This window comes from Microtus pennsylvanicus, chromosome 17 (assembly GCF_037038515.1).
Source record: "Microtus pennsylvanicus isolate mMicPen1 chromosome 17, mMicPen1.hap1, whole genome shotgun sequence".
NCBI classification, from domain to species: Eukaryota; Metazoa; Chordata; class Mammalia; order Rodentia; family Cricetidae; genus Microtus; species Microtus pennsylvanicus.
Genome location: NC_134595.1, coordinates 37357471 through 37385276, shown reverse-complemented (window position 1 = coordinate 37385276; position 27806 = coordinate 37357471). Strand labels below are relative to the sequence as shown.

At 51.1% G+C, this 27806-nt stretch overlaps 1 protein-coding gene across 2 annotated transcripts; it reads right to left on the bottom strand.

The window, feature by feature from the left end:
• Window positions 1–171: 171 nt before the first annotated feature.
• Vil1 (villin 1) lies at window positions 172–27806 on the bottom strand. 2 transcript variants are annotated; one of them, XM_075951577.1, is made up of 21 exons: window positions 27744–27783; window positions 23365–23448; window positions 21769–21854; window positions 21051–21125; window positions 20428–20624; window positions 19497–19605; window positions 19274–19384; window positions 17447–17649; window positions 16702–16780; window positions 16478–16576; window positions 15360–15513; window positions 14724–14824; window positions 14506–14643; window positions 12533–12691; window positions 11585–11764; window positions 10953–11098; window positions 10283–10427; window positions 9663–9851; window positions 7267–7335; window positions 5649–5789; window positions 172–448 (listed from the first exon to the last, which is right to left on the bottom strand). In XM_075951577.1, the coding sequence occupies exons 3-21, from the start codon at window positions 21841–21843 to the stop codon at window positions 335–337; spliced, it is 2484 nt and encodes an 827-aa protein (XP_075807692.1). In that variant the 5' UTR covers window positions 21844–21854; window positions 23365–23448; window positions 27744–27783; the 3' UTR covers window positions 172–334. The 2 variants fall into 2 exon arrangements, with proteins under 2 accessions (XP_075807692.1, XP_075807691.1); XM_075951576.1 differs by lacking the exon at window positions 23365–23448 and having other exon boundaries at window positions 27744–27806.

Here is a 27806-nt window from a genome sequence, read left to right as displayed (position 1 = left end):
CAGAGTTGCCCTTAGCTAAGCTTTGCCTTTGTCCTGTTGAAGTGTGAGGAGGAATGAGCTGACCCCTGCCCCTCCTGCTTCCCTGTAGGTGTCCAGCTGAGCACGGAGGAGGAGTTGGCTGCTCCTCTAAGGAAAGCAAACGCTAGAACAAGACTCCATGGGGATATTGCATCTTTCTCAAGGAGATCACTATTATAAACAGAAGGGACTATCACACTGTGGCTCACAGATAGAGTTGGACATTTTCAGCTGGCATAGGATTTAAAACCCGTAATGGCAGAACATAGCCTTCACAGGCAGGGTAGGGACTGCTGAACAGCCAGAGCCGTGACTCTCAAAATAGTCCTTTCTCTTTCTTGAGGTTTTGTTGCTTCCATCGAGGTAGAGCAGAGAAGGCAGCTGGAGTCATCCCCAAGGCCTTAGTGAAATCTTCAACGGACAGGTGCTCCTAAGAGAGGACCAGAGGGCAAAGGTCACAGTCTTCCCCTGGGTTTGCTCGGATGACTCATACAGATGTGACAGGATCAAACAAAGGAGGAACAAAAGCTAACACTCTGAGCCAGAGAAGGGGGGAGGAGGAAGTGCCGCATGAATAAAAGGCCACATAGTCAACCAGGCTTCTGCCATGCTAGTCTTGAAGTCAGATCTCAGATCTCGACTCCTAGTCTCATGATCAGGCTGGAGCCTGAACTCCCTGCTACCAGGTAGTTATTATGCTGCTGGGTTCAAACCAAGGGCTGTATTCCTAACTCCAAATGGAAGATATTTCTTTCTTTGAAATAGGGTCTCACTATGTAGACTTGGCTGGTCCAGAACTTACTATGAAGACCAGGCTAGCCTTGAACTCTTAGAGGTAAAACTGCTTCTGCCTCCTGAGCAGTGCAATTAAAAGTGTACACCACCACCCTGGCTAGGAGTGTGTGTGTGTTGTGGGAGTTTTTGGGTTTGTTTTTTTGTTTGTTTGTTTGTTTTTGTTTTTTTTTTTTTGAGGCAGGGTTTCTCTGTGTATCAGCCTTAGCTGTCCAGGAACTCACTTTGTAGACCAGGCTGGCCTCAAAGTCAGAGATCTGCCTGCCTCTGCCTCCCAAGTACTCAAGTGCTAGGATTAAAGGTGTGAGCCATTTATGGGTGGGTGTCTCACAAGAAAAGTATTCATGAGGCTAATTCAGAACGATCTTCTAAAGAGGATAGGCGTTTGGTTCCCAGTACCCACATGGGATAGTCATTCACAACTGTATAACTAGCTCTGGAGAGCGGTTCTCATCTTGGGGGTCACATATCAGATATCCTAAATATCAGATATGTACATTATAATTCATAGCAAAGTTAGTTAGGAAGTAGCAATGACAATTTTATGGTTGGGGGTCACCACAACATGAGGAACTGTATTAAAGGGTCACATTAGGAAGATTGAGAACCATTACTTGAGAGGCTCCTACATCACCTTCTGGCCTCTGGACACGTACATACATGTCATAAACTCATTTACACACACACACACACACACACACACACACATATATATATATATATATATATATATATATATATAAGTTCAGAAATATGTGGGGCCTTTAATCCCAGCACTCGGGAGGCAGAGGCAGGCGGATCTCTGTGAGTTCGAGACCAGCCTGGTCTACAAGAGCTAGTTCCAGGACAGGCTCCAAAACCACAGAGAAACCCTGTCTCGAAAAACCAAAAAAAAAAAAAAAAAAAAAAAAAAAGAAATATGTGGGGGCTGGCAAGGTGGCTCGGTGGGTAAAGGTGCCTGCTTGCTATGCCTCAGAACCTTAATTTGATTCTGGAACCCACCTGGTGAAGTAGACAATGACACTCTGAAGTTGTCCTTTGACCACCATACATATGTGCTGTGGCACCCACACACACGTTTTAAAAAGTTACATGATTCATCAAGTAGTAGTTCCAAATCTAGACTCAAAAACAAGCAGTGTCTGCCCGTGCATGAACAGATCAAGCTTCCAGTGCCGTCAGGGGACTCAAGGCCCTTCTAGCAATAGACTACCCCCTCCTGGGCCTCTGTTGTTTTCTGAGACAGGCTATCTCTATATAATAATAGCCCTGACAGTCCTGGAGCTTGCTTTGTAAACCAAGCTGACCCTGATCTAACAGAGATGCACCTTCCTTCCGAGTGCTAGGATTAAAGGCATGCACCATCACCTCCCGGCTTCTTAACCATGCTATGGAAGCAGGTCTTGATGTAATCCTAATGAACAGGGCAAGCAACAATCAAACATACACACTGCTATAGCACTTGCAAAGACACAGCCTGGGGCAAGCCAGGAGCCCTCCCTTTCCCCAGGGAACCGTAACTCCTCGATAAGTCTGCTTTGAATAGTCAGCTCTCGTAGTAATAAGTTCTACATGCATGAGTAAGCCAACCACAGATGGGAAAAAAAACACTACGGAATGTAGGCACACTTTGCCATTACCCCTGCACAACACAGCATAACTGCAGAGCGTTTAATCATTTGAGATGGTTTAATGTATATGGGAGGATGCCTGAGTGTCATAAACAAATGGGAAAAACCTACCGTAGGTCAGATGGTGGCATCGTAGTCTTTAATCCCAATCCCCCCCCCCCCCTTTTAAGGCTGACTGGGTCTGGAGAGATGGCTCAGCACTCTGGTATTTGATGCTCTTTTGGAAGACTAAATTCAGTTCCCAGCACCCCTGTTCACAGCTACCTATAACTCTAGCCCCAGGGCATCCTGTGCCCTATGCTGGCCTCTGCAGGCGCCTGCACACAACACACATTATTATTATTATTATTATTTTATTACTTTTCTTCTCTTTTTGGTTTTTTAAAACAGTTTCCCTCTGTACACCAGGCAGGTCTCAAACTCAGAGATCTGCTTGCCTTTGCCTCCTGAGTGCTGGGATTAAAGGTGCCTAACTTGATACATGCTTTTAATTTCAACCTTCAAGTGTTTAAGGCCTGCCTAGTCTATACACAGCAAGTTCCAAGACAGTCAAGGCTGCATAGTGAGACCCTTTACCCACCCACCCACACCCAAAAATTGGGAATATGGCATTGGAGCACATGCCTTTAACTCTAGCACTCCAGAGACAGAGGCAAGCAGGTCTCTGAGTGCCAGACCAATGTATTTCCAAGTGGCCTGGAAATAGTAAGACTATGTCTATAAACAGATGATTAGATAGATAGGTAGGTAGGTAGGTAGGTAGGTAGGTAGGTAGGTAGATAGGTAGATAGGTAGATAGGTAGATAGATGATAGATGGATGATATACATACATACATACATACATACATACATACATACATACATACATAAAAAGGGACTGGAGAGGACTCAGTGGTTAAGAGCACTTGGTCTTGCAGAGGACCCAGGTTCAGTTCTCAGCACCCATATGGCAGCTTATAACCATCTTTAACTCCAGTCCCAGGAGATCCAACACCCTCTTTTGGCCTCCAGGGGTACTAACTACACATAGTACACAGACATGCATTCAAGCGAAACACCCATACACATAAATATTAAATCTTTAAAATAAATAATAAGCCAGGTAGTGGTGGTGCATCCCTTTAATCCCAGCACTCTCTGAGTTTAAGGCCAGCCTGGTCTACAAGAGCTAGTTCCAGGATAGGCTATTTTTGGCACATGTGTGTGAGGTCATATATGTGCAGGTGCCTGTGTATTTAGAGAACAACCTTAGGGGCCATCCACCTTGTTTTTTGAGGCAGTTTCTTACTAGCCTGGAACTCACTAATTGGGTTAGGCTGGCTAGCCAGCAAGCTCCAGGTGTCCACTTCACCAGAACTAGGGGTACAAGTGTGAGTCACCATGCATGACTTCCTTTTCTTTTTCTTCGATTTACTTGCCTGTGTTTTACCTGCATGTATGCATGCATATATTCATGCAGTGCCTGCAAACGTTAGAAGAGGGCATCAGATCCCCTGGAACTGGAATTATGGGTGGTTGGCAACCACCTTGTGGGTGCTGGGAGCTAAGCCTGGGTCCTCTGGTGCCCTAAGCCATTTTTCCAGCCCCATGCATGGCATTTGATATGGGTACCGGGGATGGCACTTGGGTCCTGGGGTTTCAACAGCAGGCGCTTATGGACTGAGCCATCTTCCCAGTTTTCCAGATAATAGTTTTCTTGACTGTAGAATGGGGTGGTCGATATAGATTTGAGTCTCACACCCAAGCTGATCTTGACTTCATGAAGTAGCCCAGGCTAGGCTCAAGCTAGCAATGTTCCTCCTGCCTCCCCTCCCCAAAGGCTGAGGTTATAGGTGTGTGTCACCATGCCCACTGTTTTAAAACGTTTCTTTACACCAGAGATCAGCTAAGCTTCTGCCTCTTGTGAGAGCATCCTAGAGCTACAGTAAGGACATAGAAGTCTCCTTGCTTTCCAAAGCCTCACAGGGAGAAACCAGGGGATTATGCACGCAGGAACACCCTGAGTCAAAAGGCCAGAAGGACTTCAATTGTGCAGCCCAAGCTGGCTTCAGATTTAGGATGACCCTCCTCCCTCAGCCTCCTAGGACTTGAATTACAGGCACGTAGGTATAAGCCACCATGCCCAGCTCATAATATGGCTTTCTGTGTATGACATATGTGCATGTCTGTGTGTGAGCATTAGTGGTTGGCGGTTGCAACCTTGTGCATGCAGGTCACTAACGCCTGTGAAGTGCCTATGACAGGACAACCTCGGGCGTCAGTCCTAACCTTCCCCCTACTGTAGACACTGCTGTGTAACCAGGCCAGCTGACCTTGGGCTTCCAGGCGGTATCCTGTTTCTGCCTCCAGTCTTGATGTAGAGCAATGAGATCACAAGCACATGCCACCTCTGCTCCAGGGGCTCCAGCGCCTCCAGCCTCCACAGGCACCTCCACCCACATTCACACCCATGTAAGAGCGCACACGCATACTCACACACAAATAACAGTACAGGCATGGTGACAGCGCTCCCAAGACAGAGGAAGATCTCTCTAAGTTCAAGGCTAACCTGGTCTACATAATGAGTTCCAGGACATAGAGAAACCCTGTCTCAAATAAATAAGTAATTAATTAGTTACAAGAACAAAAACAAAAAAGCAGACTTAGTAGTGCCTGCCTGCCATAGGCAGTGGCGTGAGGATCACTGCAAGTTCAAGGCCAGCTTGGTCCAATTCAGCCAAGGCTACCTAGTGAGACCCTATCCAAAACAAACACAATTTTAATTTAAACTTTAAAAGATGACTATCTGGCCTCCACTGCTTCAGCCACCATAGGTCCCCGAAGGCATGCCCCTGCCTCTCTCCCCAGTGTCTGTGCTCCCATGCTTCCTCCCTGGGCCTCTTGCCTTCACCGTTGCTGCTGCTCCTCCAGGACAAACTCACTTTGCTCCCATAACTTGGGTTCCTGTCACCTTTGGGAAGGTAACCTCTGACACATAATGCTCCCGATGCCCACACAGGAGGCTTGTGTGCCTTGGCTGCACCTGGCACCACCCGTTCACACCATGAGCGGTAATTTGGGCTTCTCTGCCCTGTTCCAGGGGGTGTAAGCCTGCCATGAAGGTGTGTGCACCAGTTCTCTACAGGGCACAGTCTGGGGTCCATGAGGTGATGAGGTTTTCCAATGAAATGGACCAGTCCTCCTCCTGCTGGGCGTGACCCACTCACCTCCTTCCTGCTGGGGTCCACACCCTCAGGGAGCTCCTCCACGGGCTTGTTCACCAGCTGCTCCAGGGGGAAGATGGGCAGGGGCCCAGAACTGAGGGTGGTGCCGGCAGTGAACACATCCATCTTGGGGTTCATGACATCCTAGGAAACAAGAAAAACACACGTCAGCAGCCACGGGGCTGCATCCCACACTGAGATGCTCTCCATTCTAGGGGACCTTCTTCAAGAGACCTCTCCTTGTCCTCCCCCTCCCCTGTTACACACACAGTAAAACATGTTAAACACATCTCCCTGGGTTGGACCCAGAAGCTAGTAGAGTAACCTGGCACCCTGCATCTGACCTAAACTAGTTGGAACAGGATGATTGTTCAATGACTAACCTTCCGTGGCTTCCTCTGGAGTGTGACATCTACTCTTCCCTGGACATTTATGACCCTTTCTCTCATATCTGTTGTAAAGCTGTCATTTATGAACTCACTCAGCCTTGACCTAGCTTTTCTTAAACACTGCGCTGTCCACCAGAGAGGGCTAATGAATCACCATAGTGTTCCCGACCTGTGACTGGAGGAAGTGGGTTACCCTCAGGGGCTTGAGATGTTGCTCTCAGGTTCTGATTGTGTGAGAGAGCTAGCTCTGCCTGGTTTCTTCTGTGGGGCTGTGACAGCCTAGACACACCTCTGACAAGTGACAAAGACTGAAAGAGTCACAATCATCCTGCCTGGAGAAGTGCCCCAAGGGTGATGGTGCCTACGGACGTCCCCGTTTCCCCAGGTGGTACACCAGACTACCTCAGACTTTCATTTAAACCATGCCGAGTCTGGGGCTGAGGATGAGGACTGGAGTTTGGGTCCCTGGCACCCACAGGAAAGCCAGGCAGGGTGGGAGCATACTGTGACAGCATACTCCAGAAGCAAAGACCAGGGATCCCAGAGGTAAGCCAGTTACCATACCAGCTGAACTGGAGAACTCGGGCTTGCAAGAAGACCTTGCCTCAGTAATAAAGTGGAGAGCGATCGGGAAAGACATTCGCATGGGCCTCTGACTTCCACACGCGTGTGAACACACATGCACGCGCACATGTACACACATCTCATACTCATGAACGAGCAAAAACTTGCTACTCCTGAGAGCCAACTCAAAATATTTTGGAGTGGAGCCTTAAAATTCGCTAATTTTGTTTCTGGATGATTTTGTTTATTTTGAGTCTGGGTATTTCTACATTGTCCTGTCTCAGCCTCCTGGGTTCTGCAACTGTAGTCATGCATCACTAGGCCAGGGGAGAAATGTGCGTTTTAATATGCTGTCTCAGTGGTGGCGCACGCCTTTAATCCCAGCACTCAGAGATAGAGGAAGGCGGATCTCTGTGAGTTCGAGGCCAGCCTGTCTACAAGAGCTAGTTCCAGGACAGCCAGAACTGTTACACAGAAACCCTGCCTTGAAAAAAGAAAAATGCAGGCCATTTTACTAGGAAATGGAGAGACATGGGTCTTACACAAAGACAAGACGAGGACTTTCACAAAGAGGGAGGAGATGGGGATGGGGTGCAAGCCACTGGTATCGTCTCTCAGCATTCCCAGTTCCCATGGATATGAGCACCTCCAGGCCACCCCATACTCACATCAGCAATCTGGCTCCAGTCCCCAGAGTTTCCAAGCTCTGCCTTCAGATCGTCATAGGATTTGGCGTTCTGCAAGCAAAGCAAACAAAACAGATCAGACCCCTTCTCAGCAGAGGAATCAAAGGTGGAAAAAAGGTTGACCTGAGACGAAGTGGGAAGAGGGGCAGGAAGTGGCTCAGAGTGAGTGAGTGGGTGAGCAAGGCCATCTCTAGTTAGAAAACAAGGCCAAAGGGGCTAACATTGGGAAAGAGCAGGGCAAGGTGGGTGATCTGTCTCTGCTCAGCTGGACAAGAGAATAGAGAAGAATATGTGCTTCCCTGACTCCTTATGAGGGTCGGGGAAATATGCACATAGCCACAGACATTATTGACGTCCTGCCTACAAGGGATGGGCTCTGGGAAACTCGGGGCCTGGGGCACTTAAGGGGAGCCCCAACAGAGGACTGGGAAGGGAGAGACTGTTTTAGGACCCTCCTCCATATACAAGACCCAGGACCTAGAACCCAGAGTGACACATCAGAGCTCCCTAAGTGAATTGTGTTTGCTGAGTGAATGATGAGGTCAAGAAAAGCACAAACGAGAGGAGGGAAAGTCCACCTGACCTGTCTGTCAGGTTGGGGGTTGGCGTGACTGTGAGGCCAGGAATCTATGCTGCTGCCTTCAGATTTGCTTAACCTGAGGTTGAGGCTATGGCTAGGTGGGTAAAGGTGTTTATCTCCCAAGCGTGAGGAATGGGGTGCAGATCCCAGCTCTCATAGAAAAAAACTGGGTAGGTGTAACAGCTTCTCTGTATGTAACCACAGCCTCTTAGCCTCTCAGAAAGTGGAGACGGGGGGACCCCAAACTCCAGGGATGACTAGCTAGATGAGATGAACCGATGAGCTCTGGGTTCAGAAGGAAAGCCTACCTCAGCAAAGTAGAGAATGATCACAACACGTGATCTGAACCTCGGGCCTCCATGTGCATGCGTGCACATAGACACATTTGCTCATACGTCCAGGCACACATACCACACACATGTTTACCCGAAGATGAAACAGCCCCTCAACAAGAGTCAGGAGAAAAGAAAGGGCGGGGAGGAGGGGGCAGCAGACTTGAGGAAATTAAGCTCTCTGTCCCTAAATCAATCTCTTCTGGCAATTTAAAACATCCAGAGCCACAAGCCTTGGGGGAGGGGAAGAGCAGGTACCCCTGAAGGCCTGACGCACTGTCCCCCAGTTAGAGCACATATGCGACCCACTTTGCTTAGACTTTAGAGCCAGGGGAGGCTGTCTGTCCTCTAGAGCAGCGGGCATGTTGGGCTGGCACTGCGGACTCTTGGGGTCAGCCCTGAAGGAGTTCTTATGAAGGGACATCCTTTGCTTGTGGTTGCTCCTGAGCATGACTGCGCCCAGTCAAGAACTGAGTCTTGAATTTTTTTTCATTCTAATCAATTTTCCATAGCTTTGCATAGTACAAAAGCAGGACACACTATAACTTCGCTGTTGTGGGTTATTTGGTTTGCGTTTTGACAAATGAAATTTGCCTGGAGATCAGAGGGCAGAACTAGCCACGAGTTAACAGAAACCAGGCAGTGGTGGCACACACCTTTCATCCCAGCATTCAGGAGGTGGACACCGGATCTCAGTTTTGTAGTTTTTTTGTTTTTTTTGGTTTTTTTTTGGACTGACGAACAAAGAGGAAGAAAGCAATGGGTGGCGGCTCCTCTGTTTTCTGACCGTCTAGGTTTTTACCCCCTTATCTACCTCCGGGTTTTTATTGATTAAGATTAATTAACGCGCCGGGCGGTGGTGGCGCACGCCTTTAATCCCAGCACTTGGGAGGCAGAGGCAGGTGGATCTCTGTGAGTTCGAGGCCAGCCTGGTCTACAAGAGCTAGTGCCAGGACAGGCTCCAAAGCTACACAGAGAAACCCTGTCTCGGAAAAACTAAAAAAAAAAAAAAAAAAAAAAAAAAATAAATTAATTAACGCTTCACTACACCGCCCCTCCCCCATGTGTGCATGCTGCCAGGGCTCTGTCCATGCTGGGCAAGTGCTCTGTCACTAAACTAAACTCACAGCCTTTTTTGTTTTATTTTGTTTTTGTTTTGCTATGTCATTCAGACTGGTTTTGAACTTGAAATCCCCCTGTTTCCGTTTTCAAGTCCTAGGAACACAGGCATGCCTCATCCGCTGTGTCTACAAGCCTTAGGTAAAACAGGGTCTCAACTAGCTCAAGCTATCCCCCATCATTCCAGGTAGCCAAGGATAGTCCTAAACTTCTGACCCTCCAGCTTTTACCTCCCGGACATTGGGATCACAGGCTTGTACCACCATACCCGACCAGTATGGGCCATTAAGCCACCTGGGGGGAGGGGGAGGGGATGCTGAGCCATGAGGACTTGCTGGGCTACTCACAGACCACTTGAAGGGATCCCAAGCCAGGAACCAGCCTGTGAAGGTGGGGGGCTCGTTTCCTTGCTTCACCACAATGATGGGGGTGTCAGGGTCTCGGTTTCCGGGGTGGGTCTTGAGGTATTCCTGTACAGTGGTGGCTGCGGCCTTCTTCTCTTCCTCGTTGGCATGTTTCCCTATCCAGAAGAAGACCTGTGGAGAGTAGTCCCTCAGTCGGTGCGTGGCGAGCAACATGGGCATTCCTCATGGGCACAGGCTCTGCCCTTGGCTCATTTTTGATGCCAGTGAGGAAGACCTGTCACTACTCAGATAATGACCTGTTTGGGCCTTGACTTCACATCTGTGTTGTAAATGAGGCTGCCCAGATGCTGGTCCTTAGATAGCTTGTGGCTATGGGGCACTCTGCTTCCCCAGAGCCCAAGACCCCTAGCAACGTTCCTGCTTCCTTCCATGGGAAATAAAGAAGTTGTGGGATGATCAGGTCATGTCCCTCTCCTCCCCCCTCTCCAGAAGAAGGAATTGGGGCCCCCAGACCTTGATGTTTCCCTATAATAAAGCCCCTAGGGCCCTTTGGTGCTGGGAACCAAGGTGGGGAAGGTTAGTTTTTAGACCTCTCATCCTACCTGGTCCCAGACATCCAATAGGAACACATCGTCCTCCTCCAGGTCATCCTGACTGAAGTCAAAGATCTCTGTGGCCACAAAGCGCCCGGTCTGGTTGGAGCATTCGAAGAGTCGAGGGTTGATGACTTGGGTTTCCTCCTGCAGCCTGTAGGGTGGGCAGATGTAGGTGTGGGGCGCAGAGACTTGAGGAACACAAGGACTGGAGAGTTGTAGGACTCTTACATGGAAAGGCTGGCTTCTCAACAATGCCCTTCTTATGACTGACGAAAGGTCCCCTCTCCTTTCAACAGTGCCTCAAGAGACAAATCCCCTGCTTTTCTGGACATGTCTTCCAGGAGCTCATCTACAGTCCTGGAGGAAGTTCTTCCTGCTATCCTCCCACTGTCTCAACTACAGTGTAGAACTTTTGCCTTTGAGTATTCTTTGGATCTTCTTTAGAAGCTAACATTTGGAAGAGGGTTTGTGTTGTCCTCCCACAACATTCTGGGAGCCTGTGTCAGTCTCTAGGGGCAAGGCCTGGGCTCTGGCACTTGCTTCCTCAAGTTCAAGCAGATACCTCTGCCTTCTTGAAAACCCTCTTTCTAGAGAAAGGCCCATGCCCCATGCCCGGCCCTAAGCATTGCGCAGTGAGTCATGGGGGGCGGGGTGAGAAGAGATGCCGGGACATTACCGCTTGGTGTTGGCGTAGGGCGCCTTCCCGCCTAGGGCCATCCAGAAGTTGGCTGGCTCCTGTCCCTCCACAACCACTTGTTTCTCCGTCCGAGAGATAGTATCAGCGACCATCTTGGCCATCTCCCGCTCGTCACCGCTGCATCCCTGGGAAAAGAGGGAGGCCGTTCTCGTGCGGAAGACCAACCTCGGTGCCACCCACCACCTCCCCTCCTGCTCTGTTCTGCCAGAGCCCCTGGGTCTGAGAGGGTCCCTCTGGACCAGGATGCCAAGCACCCACGAGGGACAGTTCTTACTTTCCTCTATCCTTAACAGCCTAAAGAATGGCAGAGGAGATGAGGAAATGCACCTCGTTCAGAGGAAGAGACACAGCACAAGAGACAAGGCAGGGAGAGAGATGAGCCGGGTGCCACCATGAAAGAGATGAGAAAGACTGATTCTGACAGAGAACCGGAGAGGCAGAGAGACCAGAGCTACGCGAAGAAGACTCTCGGCCTACCACAGTAGACCTGTCATTGGGACCTGGTCCCTTCCACCTTTCCCTGATCTGCTCTGTGACTGAGGGGTTCCCAGGACCCCCTGCGTATCATGGTGTCATAGACATGAGAAGGAGGCCTGTGGTCCCTCACGCACCTTCCCACACCACAGGTAGCAGCAGGATGGAGTCTTGAGTATGAAGACATCATTGGAGTTGAGGGAGGTAGCCCGGGCTGTAACCTCAAAAGCCTTGGTGTTATTGGCACTGGTTCCCCGGACCTGGAACAGCCTTGTGGAGGGCACAGGCTCCGTGTTGTTCTCTCGGGAAGTGCCTCCCTGCGGGCGTAAGGGGAAGGCAGGAAGACAGGGACAGGGCTGAAGGTGATATGATGGTACAAAGGACATCCAGGGAGGGCTGAGGGCGAGGGGCCAGCCTTTGTGTTCTTTCTCTCCTTCCATAAATCCCCAGGGCGGAGGCCCCAGGCCTTACTGTGCCCCTGTGTGGTAAGACCTCATTCTACCTCCATAGAGCTCTTGAGCTTCCCCCCAAAATGTCTACAAGTCCTCTGTATTCTTTCCCTCCTTGAATTCTTCGCTTGCTCCCCACTTACTACATCTCTGCCTCTTGTTGAAGTCAATTTCTGTCTCTGGCATTTAACTACACAGTGCTTTGAGCTGAGAGTTCACTGCTCAGAAGAGAGCCACACGACCGTCCCCTCCCAACAAATGCTCTCTGTCAAGTCTCGCTTCACTTCCTGAGTTGCAAAGGACTTTGTGTCTACAAGCTTCAGCAAAAACAGCTATTGCTTGAACAGCTGCACGAGATGCCTGGATCATTTTGTTGGCAGGAACAGCAAATATAGCCCCCTCCCCCCAGAAAAAAAAAAACCTTTTTCATGCATCAAAGATCGAGAAGGGGAAATAATATTTGTACACAGTGTGGGTTTTCCCTATAGTTCTAAAGAAAGCTTGCTGGTTTCTGTCACCAAGTGAATACATGACAAGGGACCTCTCCTATGAGGAGCAAGCTTTGTCCCAGTCTCATGCCCACCAGACGCCCCCTTCCCATCTCCTTGATGTCCGCTCTCAGTTCAGCAGCTTCACCTGGTAAACCACCATGCGCCCCTTGAAGATGGACATGAGGTGAGGTGGCTCCTTGCCCATTGTGACTCGGATCTGTACTGGCTCGTCGTTGTACTTCTGGTCCAGGATGACAGCTTGATACGCCGAGGCTGCAATTTCATCCTGGCTGGCCTGGCTGCCCTGGGAATGAGCAAGGAGAAGGGAGTGTGAGGGTCCCGAGTTTGACCTTATCCTTGGCCTCCACTATATTCCAGCCCAGTTTTAAGTATATCAAGAGTGTTGTGTGTGTGTGTGTTTACATGTATGGGCATGGACAACTTTAATCCCAGCACTCGGGAGGCAAAGGCAGGTGGATCTCTGTGAGTTCAAAGCCAGAATGATCTATATAGCAAGTTTGCCATGGTGCAAGTCTAGAAGTCAAAGACTTGAAGGAGTCATTCTCTCCTCCCACTGTGTGTATATGTATGTATGTATGTATGTATGTGTGTGTGTTTGTATGTATATGTATATATATATATATATATATATATATATATATATATATATATATATGTATGTGGATTCTAGAGATGGAACTCACAACGTCAGACTTGGCAGCAAACTCCTTTACCCACTGAGCCATCTCTCTGGCCACCCATTTTTTTTTTTATGTTTTTTCTTTTGAGACGGAGTCTTACTGTTTATCCCTGGATGGCTGGCCCTTGCTATGTCCACTGCGGCGTGCATGCTCAGACTAACAGCGTGTACCACTGCACTAGGCCTCACCCATTTTTGTTTTGCTTTTCAATACAGGGTTTTTTTTTTTTTTTTGTGTAAGGGTCCTTGATCTCCTGGAACTTGCTTCCAAGGTAAACCAAGCTGACCTTGACTTTACAGAGATCTGCCTGCCTCTACCTCCTGCAACTGCTGGGATTAAAGGTGTACACTACCACTGCCTACCCCCCCCCCTTTTCTTTTTTAGGCTGGGTCTTATGTATCCCAGGCTGTCCTAGAATGTACTATATAGACTAGGATGGCCTTGAACTCCTGATCTTCCTCCCTCCACCTCCTGAGTGCTGGAATTACAGGTATTTGCTACCACACCAGGTTAGATACAAGGCTGGGGACTGAACCTAGGCTTTGTGTATGTTAGGCAAGCACTCCACCAATGGAGCTACATCCCCAAATATGGCCTGACTGGACCCATGGCCTCCCCATCAAGCCTACACTGAACACAACCCAAACCTAACCCCAATAGACTGTGCTTTTTCTGACCCTAGCCCCAGCTCTAATCCTTTCCCAGTCCAGTCCTGGCTCACCTCATACCCATGGCTGACCCCAAACATGTTCTATTCTTCCTACTCCATCCTCAGAAAAATATCACACAACTCACTCCCTGCACTCAGGCATCTGACACAGAGTCCTCATGCAGTGTGTGCCAAGGATTAGAATTGACACTCTGAACCAAAAGGAAAGAGCTCTGAATGGGAAGACCCAATGGGAACAATTTTAGAGCTAAAGCCACCGAGGATGGGAAAAGCTGCCTCTGGAGAAAGTGAGTTTCTGACCTCCAGGGGTATCCAACACATGGGTGATGGCAGGGTTTGGGGAGACTGAGCAGCTGTGTTGCAGGTGGGCTGGGGAGACTGAGCAGCTGTGCTGCAGGTGGGCTGGGGAGACTGAGCAGCTGTGCTGCAGGTGGGCTGGGGAGACTGAGCAGCTGTGCTGCAGGTGGGCTGGGGAGACTGAGCAGCTGTGCTGCAGGTGGGCTGGGGAGACTGAGCAGCTGTGCTGCAGGTGGGATGGGAGACTGAGCAGCTGTGCTGCAGGTGGGCTGGGGAGACTGAGCAGCTGTGCTGCAGGTGGGATGGGAGACTGAGCAGCTGTGCTGCAGGTGGGATGGGGCTGCTGAGGAGCTGTGCTACAGGTAGGGTGTGGGGAGCTGAGCAGCTGTGCTGCAGGTGGGATGTGGGAGCTGAGCAGCTGTGCTGCCAGTGGGGTGGGCAGGGCCTCACCTGCCAGATATACAACAGGTAGTGTTCCTTCTCGCCGATGAGGTAGGTGTAGAGCAGCAGGTAGCAGTCGCCACCATAGAAATGGCCCAGCCACTTGGGATCCACAGGCACCAGCTCTAAGTTCTCGATGCGCCACACCTGGGAGCAGAATCAGACCTGTATGAGGTCCAGCCTGGGTTACCCCTTTCCCACCAGCCTGTCCTCCTTCCCTCACTCACCTGCACCTCCCCACTCCCGTCGTCCACCATCTTCTGCTGGGCAGCCACTTGAGGCTGTACATGCATGGACGTAGCATCAAACTTCACCTGCTCCACCTTGGCTGGAGAGATGAGGACACGAACGGTCACTAGGTGAGGTGCCCCACGCCCTCTCTACAGTCCTGAGTGCTGGGATTTGTAGACCAACACAATAGACGAAGAAACTAAAGCCAGACAGATTTAACTACCTATCCAAAGCCACACAGACGGAGAGAGGGACACCTGAGTGACAGCTCCCTGCCCCTAAGGCACTGACCTAATCAGGGAAGCAGGATCAGGAATCAGGATCAAGACAGAGTTCTAGTTGGTCTGACTCCCTGGAAGCATTCAGACCTCAAGCACCGCCTTACCCCCATCCCCCAGCTTGTCAGGGAAACCACAGTGATGGAGGCTACAAGCGGTCCTTTCCTTTGAATTCCTCCCCCAATGTCTAAGCAAATACAGTCTGGTGAGAAGTGTTTGGTTCCCAGGGAGGCTCAACCCCGTCCCATTCCATGGCAAGTTATGTTAGCTCCCTTTCTGGTGATAGCTCTTGAGCTTCTTTAGTCCCCTAGGCTCTCAGTACCCCCAGGGAGCTGAGGGGGCGTGGCTTCTCACCCACGGAGCCCACAGTGTATGTTTTGCCCAGGCCTGTGGTCTGATTGGGCACGGTCCACTTCTGGAAGAGCTGCTGGAAGATGGCTGACTCCGCCCCGTCGTTCTGCACCTCAACCTGTGTGCTCGGTGGGTACTGCTTGGCTTTGATGAAGTTCTGGGAAAATAAGGGGGCCATTGGAGGCTAGCGCCTCCTGTCCGTAGTTGCCACACCCCCAAGCAAGCCAAAGCCAGATCCACCTGGCCCCAACCCTGACAGTGCCAAGCCCGGACCCCAATGCTGACCCCAAACGTAATCCTACTAACCTACTCCAATCAAGGCTACACCTGATAGTGTCTCAAATGAGCACTCTAACCTCAGCCCTGAATCTAATATTGACCCCATACCTAACTCTGATCCCAACAGATCTGACCCTTAGCTTAACTATACCTCCTCAATTCTAATTCAAGCGCCCTAGCCCCATGCCCACTCAACCTTTTTTTTTTTTTTTTGGTTTTTTTTTTGTTTTTCGAGACAGGGTTTCTCTGTGGCTTTGGATCCTGTCCTGGAACTAGCTCTGTAGACCAGGCTGGTCTCGAACTCACAGAGATCCGCCTGCCTCTGCCTCCCAAGTGCTGGGACTAAAGGCGTGCGCTACCACCACCTGGCCTCCACTCAACCCTTTTTGGAGGAAGACTAGCCATTCCCTTCTCTAAGCCAAGCTCTTGCATGAGGCGTATCACCCAACACCCTAGGGAGGCCCAGGATTGGCTGGTAGTCAGCTCGCTCATATGCTGAGGACCAGGATGCTGGTGACCTCAACAACTGGATCCATCCGTCCCCACCCCCAGCCCTGCCCTCCCCGAATCTTCCTTGGACTCCGCCTGGTGTTATGGCCTGTCTGAGTCCTTCTCTTCTTCCCCTGCTGCTGCTAGACCAGGGATTCTCAACCTGTGAATTACAACCCCTTTGGGGTTGTGGAGCAGATATCCTACATATCAAATATTTATATTCTGATTCATAACAGTAGCAAAACTACAGTTACGATATGGCGATGGAATAAATTTTATGCTCGGGGGTGAGCACAACATGAGGAACTGTACTAAAGAGTCACAACCACTGGGCCAGACCCTTTCCTTACCAGGGCCTGGTTCATGGCCCCACTCCTCTCCTGCTCATTGGCTTTTTTCCCCTTCCACACGAAGATCTTCAGACCTCCCTGGTCCAGGATATAACAATCCTAGAGTCAGCAGAGAAAAAAACTAAATGAGCCTGTGGTGTTGGGGAAGGAAGGGGGGCTAGGTTTCCCTAGATGTTAGCACTTTAGGGGTGTCCCTTGCTTGAGGTCCTCCAGCCCCTTCTCACCTCATGGTTGAGCAGGTCCTGTGTGAGCGGCCGAGTAGCAACTTCCCTAACCACCAGTTTTCCTTCCGAGTCAGACACACTGCAGGACAAAGCAAGGCATGGATAGGAGGTGCCACAGCCAAGACACCCTACCCCAGGAAGACCCCCGGCACCCAGGAAGGCCCCGCACTCAGAAAGGCCCCGCACTCAGGAAGACCCCCGCACCCAGGAAGGCCCGGCACTCAGGAAGGCCCCGCACCCAGGAAGGCTCCGCACCCAGGAAGGCTCCGCACCCAGGAAGGCCCCGCACCCAGGAAGACCCCAGGCACCCAGGAAGGCCCCGGCACCCAGGAAGGCCCTGCACTCAGGAAGACCCCGCACCCAGGAAAGTCCGGCACTCAGGAAGGCCCGGCACCCAGGAAGACCCCGCACCCAGGAAGACCCCGCACCCAGGAAAGTCCAGCACTCAGGAAGGCCCCGCACCCAGGAAGGCCCCGCACTCAGGAAGATCCCGCACTCAGGAAGACCCCCACCCAGGAAGGCCCCGCACTCAGGAAGGCCAGGCACCCAGGAAGGCCCCGCACTCAGGAAGACCCGGCACCCAGGAAGACCCCAGGCACCCAGGAAGGCCCCGGCACCCAGGAAGGCCCCGCACTCAGGAAGACCCCGCACCCAGGAAAGTCCGGCACTCAGGAAGGCCCCGCACCCAGGAAGGCCCCGCACTCAGGAAGATCCCGCACTCAGGAAGGCCTGGCCCAGAACTCACTGGTACAGCTTGAGTGCGGCCTTAGCCGCCGACTCCACCACTGTGTCAGGAATTGCTGCCTTCAGTTCCTTGCGCTGGCCCAGCACGTGGTTCATAATTGCCATCAGCTCCGGGGAGTCCCCTTCCTTCTCCCCTTCCACCACACCCACGTAGGTGCGTCCACCCCGTTCCTTGTCTCGGATCTCTTTGGCCAAGGTCATGCCCTGCAGGAAGGTCACAGATGATCTTTGAAGGTCAGCAGCAGCAGACAGGGCAGTACTGTTCACTACCCTGGACTTTGCAGGGCAAACCTCACCCCACCTTGCAGATTTACAAGGGGTGGAGACAAGGCTTGTCAGGTGTGTGAGGAAACAGTAGGAAGCCCTGGGAAAGTAGATTTCCTCATAGAAATGGACAAGGCGTCTGGGGGAGCGGGATAGGGAAGCTAGACCTTTAGTTTTGACATTGTTGGGAATCTGTGGTTTCCTTTCATGGTTTTGTACAAAAGCTGACCCTCAAAGATGTTAGTACTATAGTCTACCCAAAGCACCCATGCTCACAGTACACACGCAAATTCACATGTACATACCTATATAACACATCCACACACTCACAGCTCAGTTCCATGAACGCTCACACAAGCATGCATATACACACATAGGCCCCTGGGTGCCTGCACACTGTAGTGTGCTCTTCTTTAGCCCAAAGCCCCTCCTTTCATGGGCGCTCTGGAGTTCCTTGGCCCTCGGGGATAGTCATTCTCCTGCTTCTGTCTCCGGCCGAGCCCTCCTCCTAGGACAACGCCTCTTCAGATAGCCAAAAGGGCCCTCTGTGTCTCCCTAAGATCTTCCCCATCTCAGGACTTGGCCCGCCACTGTTCCTACTGTTCTCAAGCACAAGGCTTTGGGGTCCTCATCCTGTACAAAGTGAAGCCCAGATTCCAGCTGCTCCTCTCCCCAGCCCATTTCTACTCAGAAATCAGATAAGCTCTATTAACTGGGTATCCCAACCAAAAGACCTAACCCTTTTTCCCAGCATGCTGGCCACATATCCTGTCTGTGAGACCTGCTGGCGGTTCATCATATTCCCACTGGCCTGAAGGGCTCCCTACCGGCCCAGGGCCTTTGCCATAGCTCCATCTGGTCCCCAAAGCTTCCCTAGTAACCACTCCTGTAGCAATCATTCCTCTGGTTCTCCCTTTCCTTTCTGGCTTCTTGACAGGATGGCCAGTTTCCAGGCAGAGCAAGGCCACTTCATCCATCCCTGAATACCCAAGGCTGAACATGGGTCTGCCACACTCCAGGGACCTAGTCCACCTTAAGGGTTAGCCAGTCACCTGGATGCCCTGTCCCTTTAAGAGACACACTCTGCCCGCTCCCAATCTCCCCCTTCCTTCTGAAGCAAGGTGATCTTGCCTCTCTTCCTTTCTCTCTCTCTGTCCTTCTGAAGAGGCATCAGCTCCCTCCCTCTCTCCTCCCCCCTTTCCTCTCTCCTCTCTCTCCTCTCTCTCTCTCTCTCTCCCTCTCTCTCAATTTCTCTCTCCCCTCCATACCCCCTGCCTTCCCATATCCTCCCAATACCCACTAAATAAACTCTCCATACCCAAGCTCTCTCCGCATGGCGTATCTGTCTGTCTCTCGCCTGCTGTGGGCTCTGATGGGGTCACCCGTGCCGTAAATCTTAAGCTAGTCATTAGCCTAACACAGTCACACAGCAGCATTGCCTCTCTGTCTACTTTCATAGGGTGGGGTGGGGGAAGCGGGGGTGGGGGGGGAGGCGGTGCTGCCGAGGCTGCTAAAGCAGGTGAGGCCTGCTGCATTACAGAGATGAGGTGCCTGTCAGGGTTACCCGAAGTCTCTCCATGCGGTTGCTGTCTGGTCCATTCCACTGGATGATGAGTTTCCCGAGGTCCAGCAGGAAGACATCCCCTCTGTTGAAGCTCTTCCAGGACATCTCCACCTAGAGGTCACAGGGAGGTCCAGCGCCCACTGCGAGCCTTTTACCTCTGGCCACCCTCACTTCACTCAGCCCTGCTCAGTTGCCAGCCAGTGTCCTGGCTGGGCCTGCCCACCTCTCCAGCCAGCACATTCCTCTTGCCCTTGACGTGCAACAGCCGCTGGACGTCGCTGGAATTCGTTTCCACGTGCTTCATGCCAGAAGCCACTCCCCCTTTCTGGATCCTGAGAGAGAAAGAAAGGAAAGAAAGGGTATTGAGTCAGGAGATATGCCAAGGTCCTGAGCTACCTGCACCCCTCTGAGGCCCCAACTGGGACAGGCTGAGGCAAAGGAAATACTTAAGGTTCAAACATCAAAGTTACACTCCTCATCAGTGTCCTGCAAATGCTTTGTTAGCCTGGGGCCAGGGCCCCAGACACAGGGCACTGAGGAGGAAGAAGGGAGAGAGGCCACTCGAATGACCAGAGGCTATCGAGCTTTGGCCTCCTACAACGAAAAGACAACTCAGCTCTAGAGAAGCAAGTGTTTCCATGAGGAAAGGCAGCCAGACAGAGCTTCAGACTTTTCTAGAGTTATTAGTGAAAGGCCTGTTTAGAGAAGAGGAAGCAGCCACCTGCGAGTTGGCCTGAGAGAGTGGGGTTTGGTGCGATAGCCTGAGGGGCGGAGTTTGGGGGGGTGGTCAGGCAATGAGCAGTCTACCACACCTAGACAGGAACGAAGACAGAATTCATCGGCCATAGTCATGGGATCTTAGAAGAGCCCAAGGGATAAATCAAGTGAAAGCAGACTCAGAGGGACAGGGCCCGGGTGAGGGCAACAGCAGAAATAAAGGTGAGGAGTTGGAAACGTGGAGAAAAATCAGCAAAGGCCGCAGGAGCTTCCCGCAACCTCCAGAGCTTCATCCAGGCTTTCTTCCTAGCCCGGATCACCTCCCACTGCCCAGAGTCTCAGTGTCCCCTTCTCTCCAGCCCAGCCCCCCATGTCCTAATCCCCACCTCGGTGACCAATCTTGGGAGCCTCCCCAGCCCCACCGCACCCCTCCCTACACAAGGCCTTGCTTGAAGTAGCTGCGGAAAGTCTCGCTCTCGTTGCCTTGGACCTCGCGGTGCTGGACAGCCCGGCCCTTGAGGTAGTCATCCATCTGTGTTGTATAGATGGCAGCTGCCCCCTGCTCATCCTGGGATGAGTTCTGGCCGATCCAGTAGTGGATATCGTAGGTCAGGGTGCTGCTGGTCTTGTGGATCTGGGGGAGGGGACATCTGTGTGGTGAGACCTGGGGTCCCACAGCTCCCTGTCCCATTCTGCATGGCCTCCCACGTACTTGGGCCCAAGGAGGCCTCTGGCCTGTTATCAGAAGCCCTGTGTTGTGGCCCAGCTCAGTCACCGACTCTACTGGTAGAAAACATGACGTGGCCCTCCCTTCTCTGGATCTTGTTCTCATCTTGGAAATAACTCACGTGGATTGATGGGTGTGGGCTATCAGAGACCAGTAAGATCTGATCTGTGTGATTACTTGGGTCTGGGCAGCCAGGAAAGAACAAGCAGTCTCCACGTAAACTGGTTGCTGAAGCCAGACCACCCCTCAGCACAGCCCCCAGCCTCTAGTTTCTACTCTAATACCCAGTAGACTTTGCTCTCTGCTCAGCCCCCTCTGGCCTGACCCACTTACAGCCAGGACTACATAGCAATCACCATCGAAGAAGCTTCCAAAGGTGCTGGAAGAAACAGGTACCATCTGCATAGCCTGGAGAGAGAAAGGTCACAGTAGACATGGTGGCAAACATGTAGTCCTGCCTACCCAGGAGACCAAAGCTACACGACTGCCTGGTCTAGTCATTCTCGGTTGTTGTGTGTTGTGCCAATCATGTGGTTGCACTAAGTTTGAGATCAATACGGTAGCCTCCTAGGAACAGGACACCATCCCCAAGGAGGAATGACCTGATCCAGGCTAGAAAGAGGTCATAGGAGCTACCAGAACCACCAGGTAAGGAGGCTGACCAGAAGATGTGTAGGAGGATGGGAGTTAAGGATGCAGGGCCCAACAAGGTTTGGATGTTGCTTAGCTATCACCACAAGATACCCCAAATCAAAAAAACTCAGTGCCCAGAAATGAAAGGTTGGGAAAATCTTGGTAAGTCTTAGGCCAGTGGATGACCCTTCTTGGAAAGGGACAAGGGGAGGAAACAGAACAGAGGATAGGGCTAATGGGGACAAGGAGTGGAAGAAGGAAAAGGCAGATGAGGAAGAGATGGAGAAGGGAGGACAGGGTGGCGGGGGTGGTACCAGCAGCTCCCTGCAGTGTGCAGGACCTGGCTGGAGGAGACTGGGCAATGTCAGGCTTCCTCCACCCTCCTGAATCCCTGAACTCCCCTCCAGACAAGACTCACCTCGATCCTCCATATCTGTATTCCTGGAGTGGTGATGTTGAGAGAGCCTTTGACCTGAGCAGTCAATTTGGTCATGGTGGGTGAGCCTAGAGGAGAAGGCATATGAAAGCCACGGCCATCAAGTTAGGAGTACCCCAGTCTCAGGTGGAGGTCACAGACTCGATGCCTAGAGGAGGAAGGGAAGCTGGCTCCCCACTAGGGGTCTTAACCCCTAGAATCTAGCCTCCAGCCTTCCCACCCAGCTTTGATGATGACCCGCTCTTATCCAAATGCCTACATTGGCTCCCTTAGTATAAGTTACATGGCCCAGCACTTAAAAGAGACCCCTCCCTCCATGCTTTTGAGACAAAGTCTTGCTATGTAACCCAGGCTGCCCTGTGTGCCACCACACCCACTTTAAGCCTCTTCTGTAGCTTCAAACTCCCTGCTCTGTAGGCTTTTTGTTGTTGTTTTTTTAATATTTATTTATTTATTTATTTATTTTTTATGTATACAATATTCTGTGTGTATGCCTGCAGGCCAGAAGAGGGTACCAGACCCCATTACAGATGGTTGTGAGCCACCATGTGGTTGCTGGGAATTGAACTCAGGACCTTTGGAAGAGCAGGCAATGCTCTTAACCTCTGAGCCATCTCTCCAGCCCCCCTGTAGGCTTTTTGAAACAAGGTCTCACGCAGCCCAGGCTGGCCTTGAACTCACTATTTCAGATCGCAGATTCGCAACACTAAGCCTGATTTTAAGCATAGAAAAATCAAACCAAACAAAACACAACAAGGGCCAGGGAGATCACTCAATTGGTAAAGTGCTTGTCCTCAGGACTCACGTAAAGAGCTGAATTCAATCCCTGGAATCCACACTATGTAAGGAGAAAACTTCAACAAATGGCCCTCTGACCTACACATGTGCACTGTGGCATGCGTGCACCCCCACGCACATACACACACACCAAATATAATATTTAAAGATTTTAAAAGTGAGTGCTACCTGAGGAATAACACCTGAGTTTGTTCCCTGACCTCCACACACAGGTACTCACATGTGAGCACCTGTACGCACAAACACACACACACACACACGCACATACACACACACACACAAAGGAAAAAGAAAAGAAAGAAAACTGTTCTTGAAGTTTACAGCTGCTCTATTCACAAGTGTCAAACGTGGAACCACAGCCTGGTCTGTGTAGTGAACTCCGGACAGCCATGACTACATAAAAGACCTTGTCTCAAAAAGAGGGGGTGTGGGGGAGAGTGGTGGTGGTAGTAGCAGGGGAGGGACCACAAATGTCCATCAGTAAATGAAACAGGAAGTAGTATATCCACCTCACTATGAAGCTGTAAGATGGAGTACGGCAATTACACACGCCCCCAATGCAAACTGTGCTAAGAGAAAGGAGCCAGTCATAAAAGCATACATAATAGATCACCCCATTTACATGACCTAGTCAGACATGCAAATCTGTAGGGGCAGAGACTGTGGTTACTAAGTTTGGGCAGGAGGAACAGGGCATTAGTGGGCACGGAGTAAGTGCTGGAACTGGAGAGTGGAGAGCTCTGCATAGCGTTGGGAATGTGTTAAATGTCGCAGAATCACCTGGATAAAGTGGGGACTGGGACTGTAGCTCTGTGGCAGAGAGCTTGTTCAGCACGCCCAGGCCTGGAGTTCCACCCCCAGCTCCTAAATAAAGAATAGAATAAAGTGAGTGCGGTGTTGATGAACACCTGTAATCCCAGCACTGGCGTGAAGGTAATTTAGGGTCAAACTAGCCTGGGCTATTCTATGGATAGATAGAATATGGATGGACAGATGGACGAACGGATGGATGGTTGGACATCTTCTGAGTAATTTACCATAATAATACAGGAGCGCATGCCTGTCCCTTACCAGGCCCCACCAACATCTTCCAATCACTGCGATTGTTGCCCAGAACATTTTAAGCTTTATTTATTTTATTTTATGGATATGACCATTTTGCCTATAGACATATGTATATTCCCTGGAACCAGAGCTGCGGACAGCTATGAGCTGCCATGCGGCACTGGGAATTAAGCCTGGGTCCTCTAGAGAAGCAGCCAGTGCTCTTAAATACTGAGTCATCTCTCTAGTGCCCCAAAATATCTTTTGTTTGCTTGTTTTGTTTTGTTTGTTTGTTTTGGGGGAAAGGGTTTCCCTGTATAGCCCTGGCTGCCTTGGAACTCACTTTGTAGTCCAGGCTGAAGTTGAAACTCAGAGATCTGCCTCCCTCTGTCTCCCAAGAGTTTGGGATTAAAGGCGTGCACCATGACGCCCAACTGTCGCCCAGGTGTTCCTGCGAGGGCAGAGACCATTTCTGTCTGCTCAGTACTAAATCCCCAGCGTTAAGTTGGGTGTGGTGTAATCCTAGTACCCAGGCGGAGACAGGAAGAGCCGGAGCTAAAGGTCATCCTTGGCTGCACGGCCAGCTTGAGGCCAGCTCAGGCAACACAAGACGCTTTCCAGCAATAACTAGGTGCTAGGACATGGTTCAGATGGAATGACAGAAACAACAACCAAAATTTATTCTCTGACTGCCGCATGTGTGCTGTGGCATGCACATGCCTACACACATACACAATCAAGCAATCAGTCAATGTAATTTTAAAAAAATTAAGTCTCTAGCATTTAGTACAATACCAATTCTCTGTTAGATGCATGAATGAGTGAGGAAAAGCAGGGAAAGAGTAAGGAGAAAGGGAGGGTTTAGATGGATGGGTGGGTGAATGGGTGGGTGGATAGGTGGGTGGATGGGTGAGTGAGTGGGTAGGTGGGTGAGTGGGTGGGTGGATAGGTGGGTGGATGGGTGAGTGGGTAGGTGGATAGGTGGGTGAGTGGGTGGGTGGATGGGTGAGTGGGTGGGTGGGTGGGTGAGTGGGTGGGTGGATAGGTGGATGGATGGATGAGTGGGTGGGTGGATGGATGGGTGAGTGAGTGGGTAGGTGGGTGAGTGGGTGGATGGGTGGGTGGATAGGTGTATGAATGGGTGAGTGGGTGGGTGGATGGATGGGTGAGTGGGTGGGTGGGTGGGTGGAAGGGTAAGTGGGTGGGTGAATGGAAGGATGAGTGAGTGGGTGGATGGCAAGCAGAGAAAAACTGCCACTACTGTTAAGCACCCTCCATCCACCGGGCTTGAAGAAGCCTCCCCTTGCCAAGTTGTCCCTAGCAATACCTCTTTCTGTTTGGACCTGTAGCTGTGTTTGTTCCAGCTGCTGATCAGAGTTGCCTGGGAGCTTTTTAAAAATACTGATGCTCCTGAGCTCAGAGCCTGCATCCCTAGGGATTCTGATTTAATTAGGCCAGAATGAGGCTTAGGGCTTAGATATTTTATTTCTGCCAGAGATGAGGCCCGAGTCCTTTGAAAACTGGCCAGGACTCCTGTCGTGAGCCTGGTTTTTCTCATGCCATTTTTCCACCCTCTCCACCAGTACGACAACCATTCATGCTTCACATGCCTGCCCCAAAGGGAGCAGGAGGAGTCGTGACCCTCCGTGACTGTTCCTTGGCCTAGTGACTAACAAGAGAAAGGTCAAGTGCCCTACACTGACAGCCCATCTCTCCAGCTAATCTCTCCGTGCACTTTGGTTTTGAGTCACGTCTTGGATAATAAATGGCTTGGCCTTTACCTCTTGTAGACTCCCTCTTCTCCGCCCTACAGGCTGACTTATCTTATGTTCTGCCCACTCTGGTCAACCTGCCCTTGGTGATCTGGGCCACCTGTGCATCTTGGGAAGCTTGCTGTGTTTGCAGAAGCTCCACGGGCCTGACTCCACCTGATACCCCTGTTGGCATGACTGCAAACATCACATATTCCTTAGCATGAAGGGTTACACACACACACACACACACACACACACACACACACACACAATCCTTTTGGTTCAGCAAGACCCATCTAAGTACAGATGACAGCATTTTCTGCTTTATCCCTGCCATCTCTGTTACAATTACCCTTTCTCTAAGACTCTCTTCTGCACTCCCTGGGTGAGGAAGTGGGTCATGGGTGCTCTAGGAGCAGAGGTCTACCGGATGGATGCCCTGGAGCAAATTGGCAGCAGAATGAACTAATGATAGACATGGGCTGTCTGTTGTCACCAGGGAGGGGATAAAGACTCGCTGTCTCTCCCTGAAGAGAAGCGAGATTGGGACCCTCCTATCCACCTCCCCGCCACAACAGCCTAAACAGAGAGGGGACAGCCTCGTTAGGGCCAAGGGGTGATGGCTGATTCTCAGATGCGCCCAGTCCAACCCCATCAACACCTCCAGCTGCTTCTGCACCTACCATCTTGGTCAGAGCACACACCTCTCCCTGATCCCAGATGAACCCCTCAGCTCCCCCTAAACTTCGGGGAGGGCTGGATGGCCCTTATCCCCCGACCCGACAGCAAGGAACCTGGGGTGGATGTTTCCTCAACTTGGACTCACTGACTGACCCCCGGTCTCCACCCTTCTATGGCCCTCGCCCTAGAAGGACACTTGTCACCCAGAGAACCAAAAGTCTATGTAGAATCTCGGACCCCTCCCCCTCCTTCCACTCTGTCCCAACAGTCTGCCCCTAACAGTCTGTCTACCCACACTCTCTTCGGGCACCCTGACTTCTAGAATCCTAGCCTGGCTACCACCCTGGTGCCCGGGCTACACTTGTCTCTGCTTTTCCACACTTCCTACAGGAAGCCTTCCCAGAATTCTGAGGCTGGCAGGGAGTCCTTTCTCAGGGTCGCTCTGGGTCCCAGACTGATGGCTCTCTCAGCCCTGACCACATGGTGACAAAAAGGCCTTTTTGTAAATCTAAAGTCCCCAAGCTCCATGACCTACACAGGTGGGATTTTTTTGTTGTTGATGGTAGCAGTTTCTTGTAAGACAAAATCTTACTCTATAGCCCAGGCTAGCCTCAAACATATAGCAATCCTCCTGCTTCAGCCTCCCAAGTGCTCAGATTACACACAGGAATAATCACAGATTATTGTCTATGGCAGAGACACACGACTGGCCCTCACACAGCTGAGACTGAACTAGGAAATGGAAGAACTTCCTCACTGGGCTTTAGACAGATTTAGAGTCTTGTCTCCAGCCACCCATCCTTCCTTATCTGCTGTCCTATTATTCTTGGGGTGCAACTTTAGGGACCCCTAGTGTGCTGCTATGAGTCTTAGTTCCCAGTATGCAGCTCTTAACTGGACAGGAGTGTGGTAACAGTGGGCTAGGCCACTCCTCCTTATACAAAGGATACACTCCTGCTACCCAGGGCCTGGGAGCCCCCCAGAAGCAGATACTTCCAACCTCCAAGTGACAGGAAGATTCCTGGACAGATGGCCTTGGACAGAGTAAGTCCCAAAATTCTAGGCAAGCTAGGCTTTCATGCCCAGCTCTGGTAAAATAGACCAAGGTGACTAGGGAAACAGAGGGGCCACTTCTAGGGCAGGGGTGATATCCAGGCCCAACGAGGCCTACACAGCCCTGTAGCCTCTCCCCTTCCTCTGGGCTCAATCACTGGATTCCTGGTGGCCTTAGTTTACACCTGAGGTCCCAGGAGTGTCAGAAAATGGTGACACAAAGGAAAAAAAAAACATTTCAGATGAAGAAGTGCTCCAAGAGATGAGCAGCGAGAGAGAATGACTCCAGTCAAGGAGACCGATAATCCCAGCTTTCTCAGGACTGTTCTGATTGCAGTTCTAGAAATCCTAGCCCTAAGGATCCACCTGAGCCCCAGGCAACCTGCATGAATGGCACCCGAAGAGCGGGGAGGGTGAGGTGCCCGGTAGGGGCCTGTGAGCCTCCTTCATTGAAGGCCCAGGACAGCATGCTGGCTTCTTACTTCTTCCAGAACCTCAAAATGCCTTACCTCATTCCCCAAACCTGTACCAACGTGCTACAGACAGTCCAGGCTGCCAGAGAGAGGTAAGGACCCTGTCCCTTTCAATCACCTGTGGTCCCCATGTGTCCCTACCCAATTGCCTTACCTGTCAGGAAGAGGCAGCCGCCACCTGGGAGATCTTAGGAAGTTGTGGCAAGCTAGCTGCAGG

Excerpts from the sequence above, each read along its gene's own strand:
- Vil1 (XM_075951576.1), bottom strand. The coding sequence starts at position 21,843 with ATGACCAAATTGACTGCTCAGGTCAAAGGCTCTCTCAACATCACCACT. Across the intron at positions 11,099-11,584 it reads GCTACCTGTGGTGTGGGAAG|GGATGCAGCGGTGACGAGCG; the intron begins GTGCGTGAGGGA and ends CTCTTTTCCCAG. Across the intron at positions 7,336-9,662 it reads GGGATCCCTTCAAGTGGTCT|AACGCCAAATCCTATGACGA; the intron begins GTGAGTAGCCCA and ends CTTTGCTTGCAG.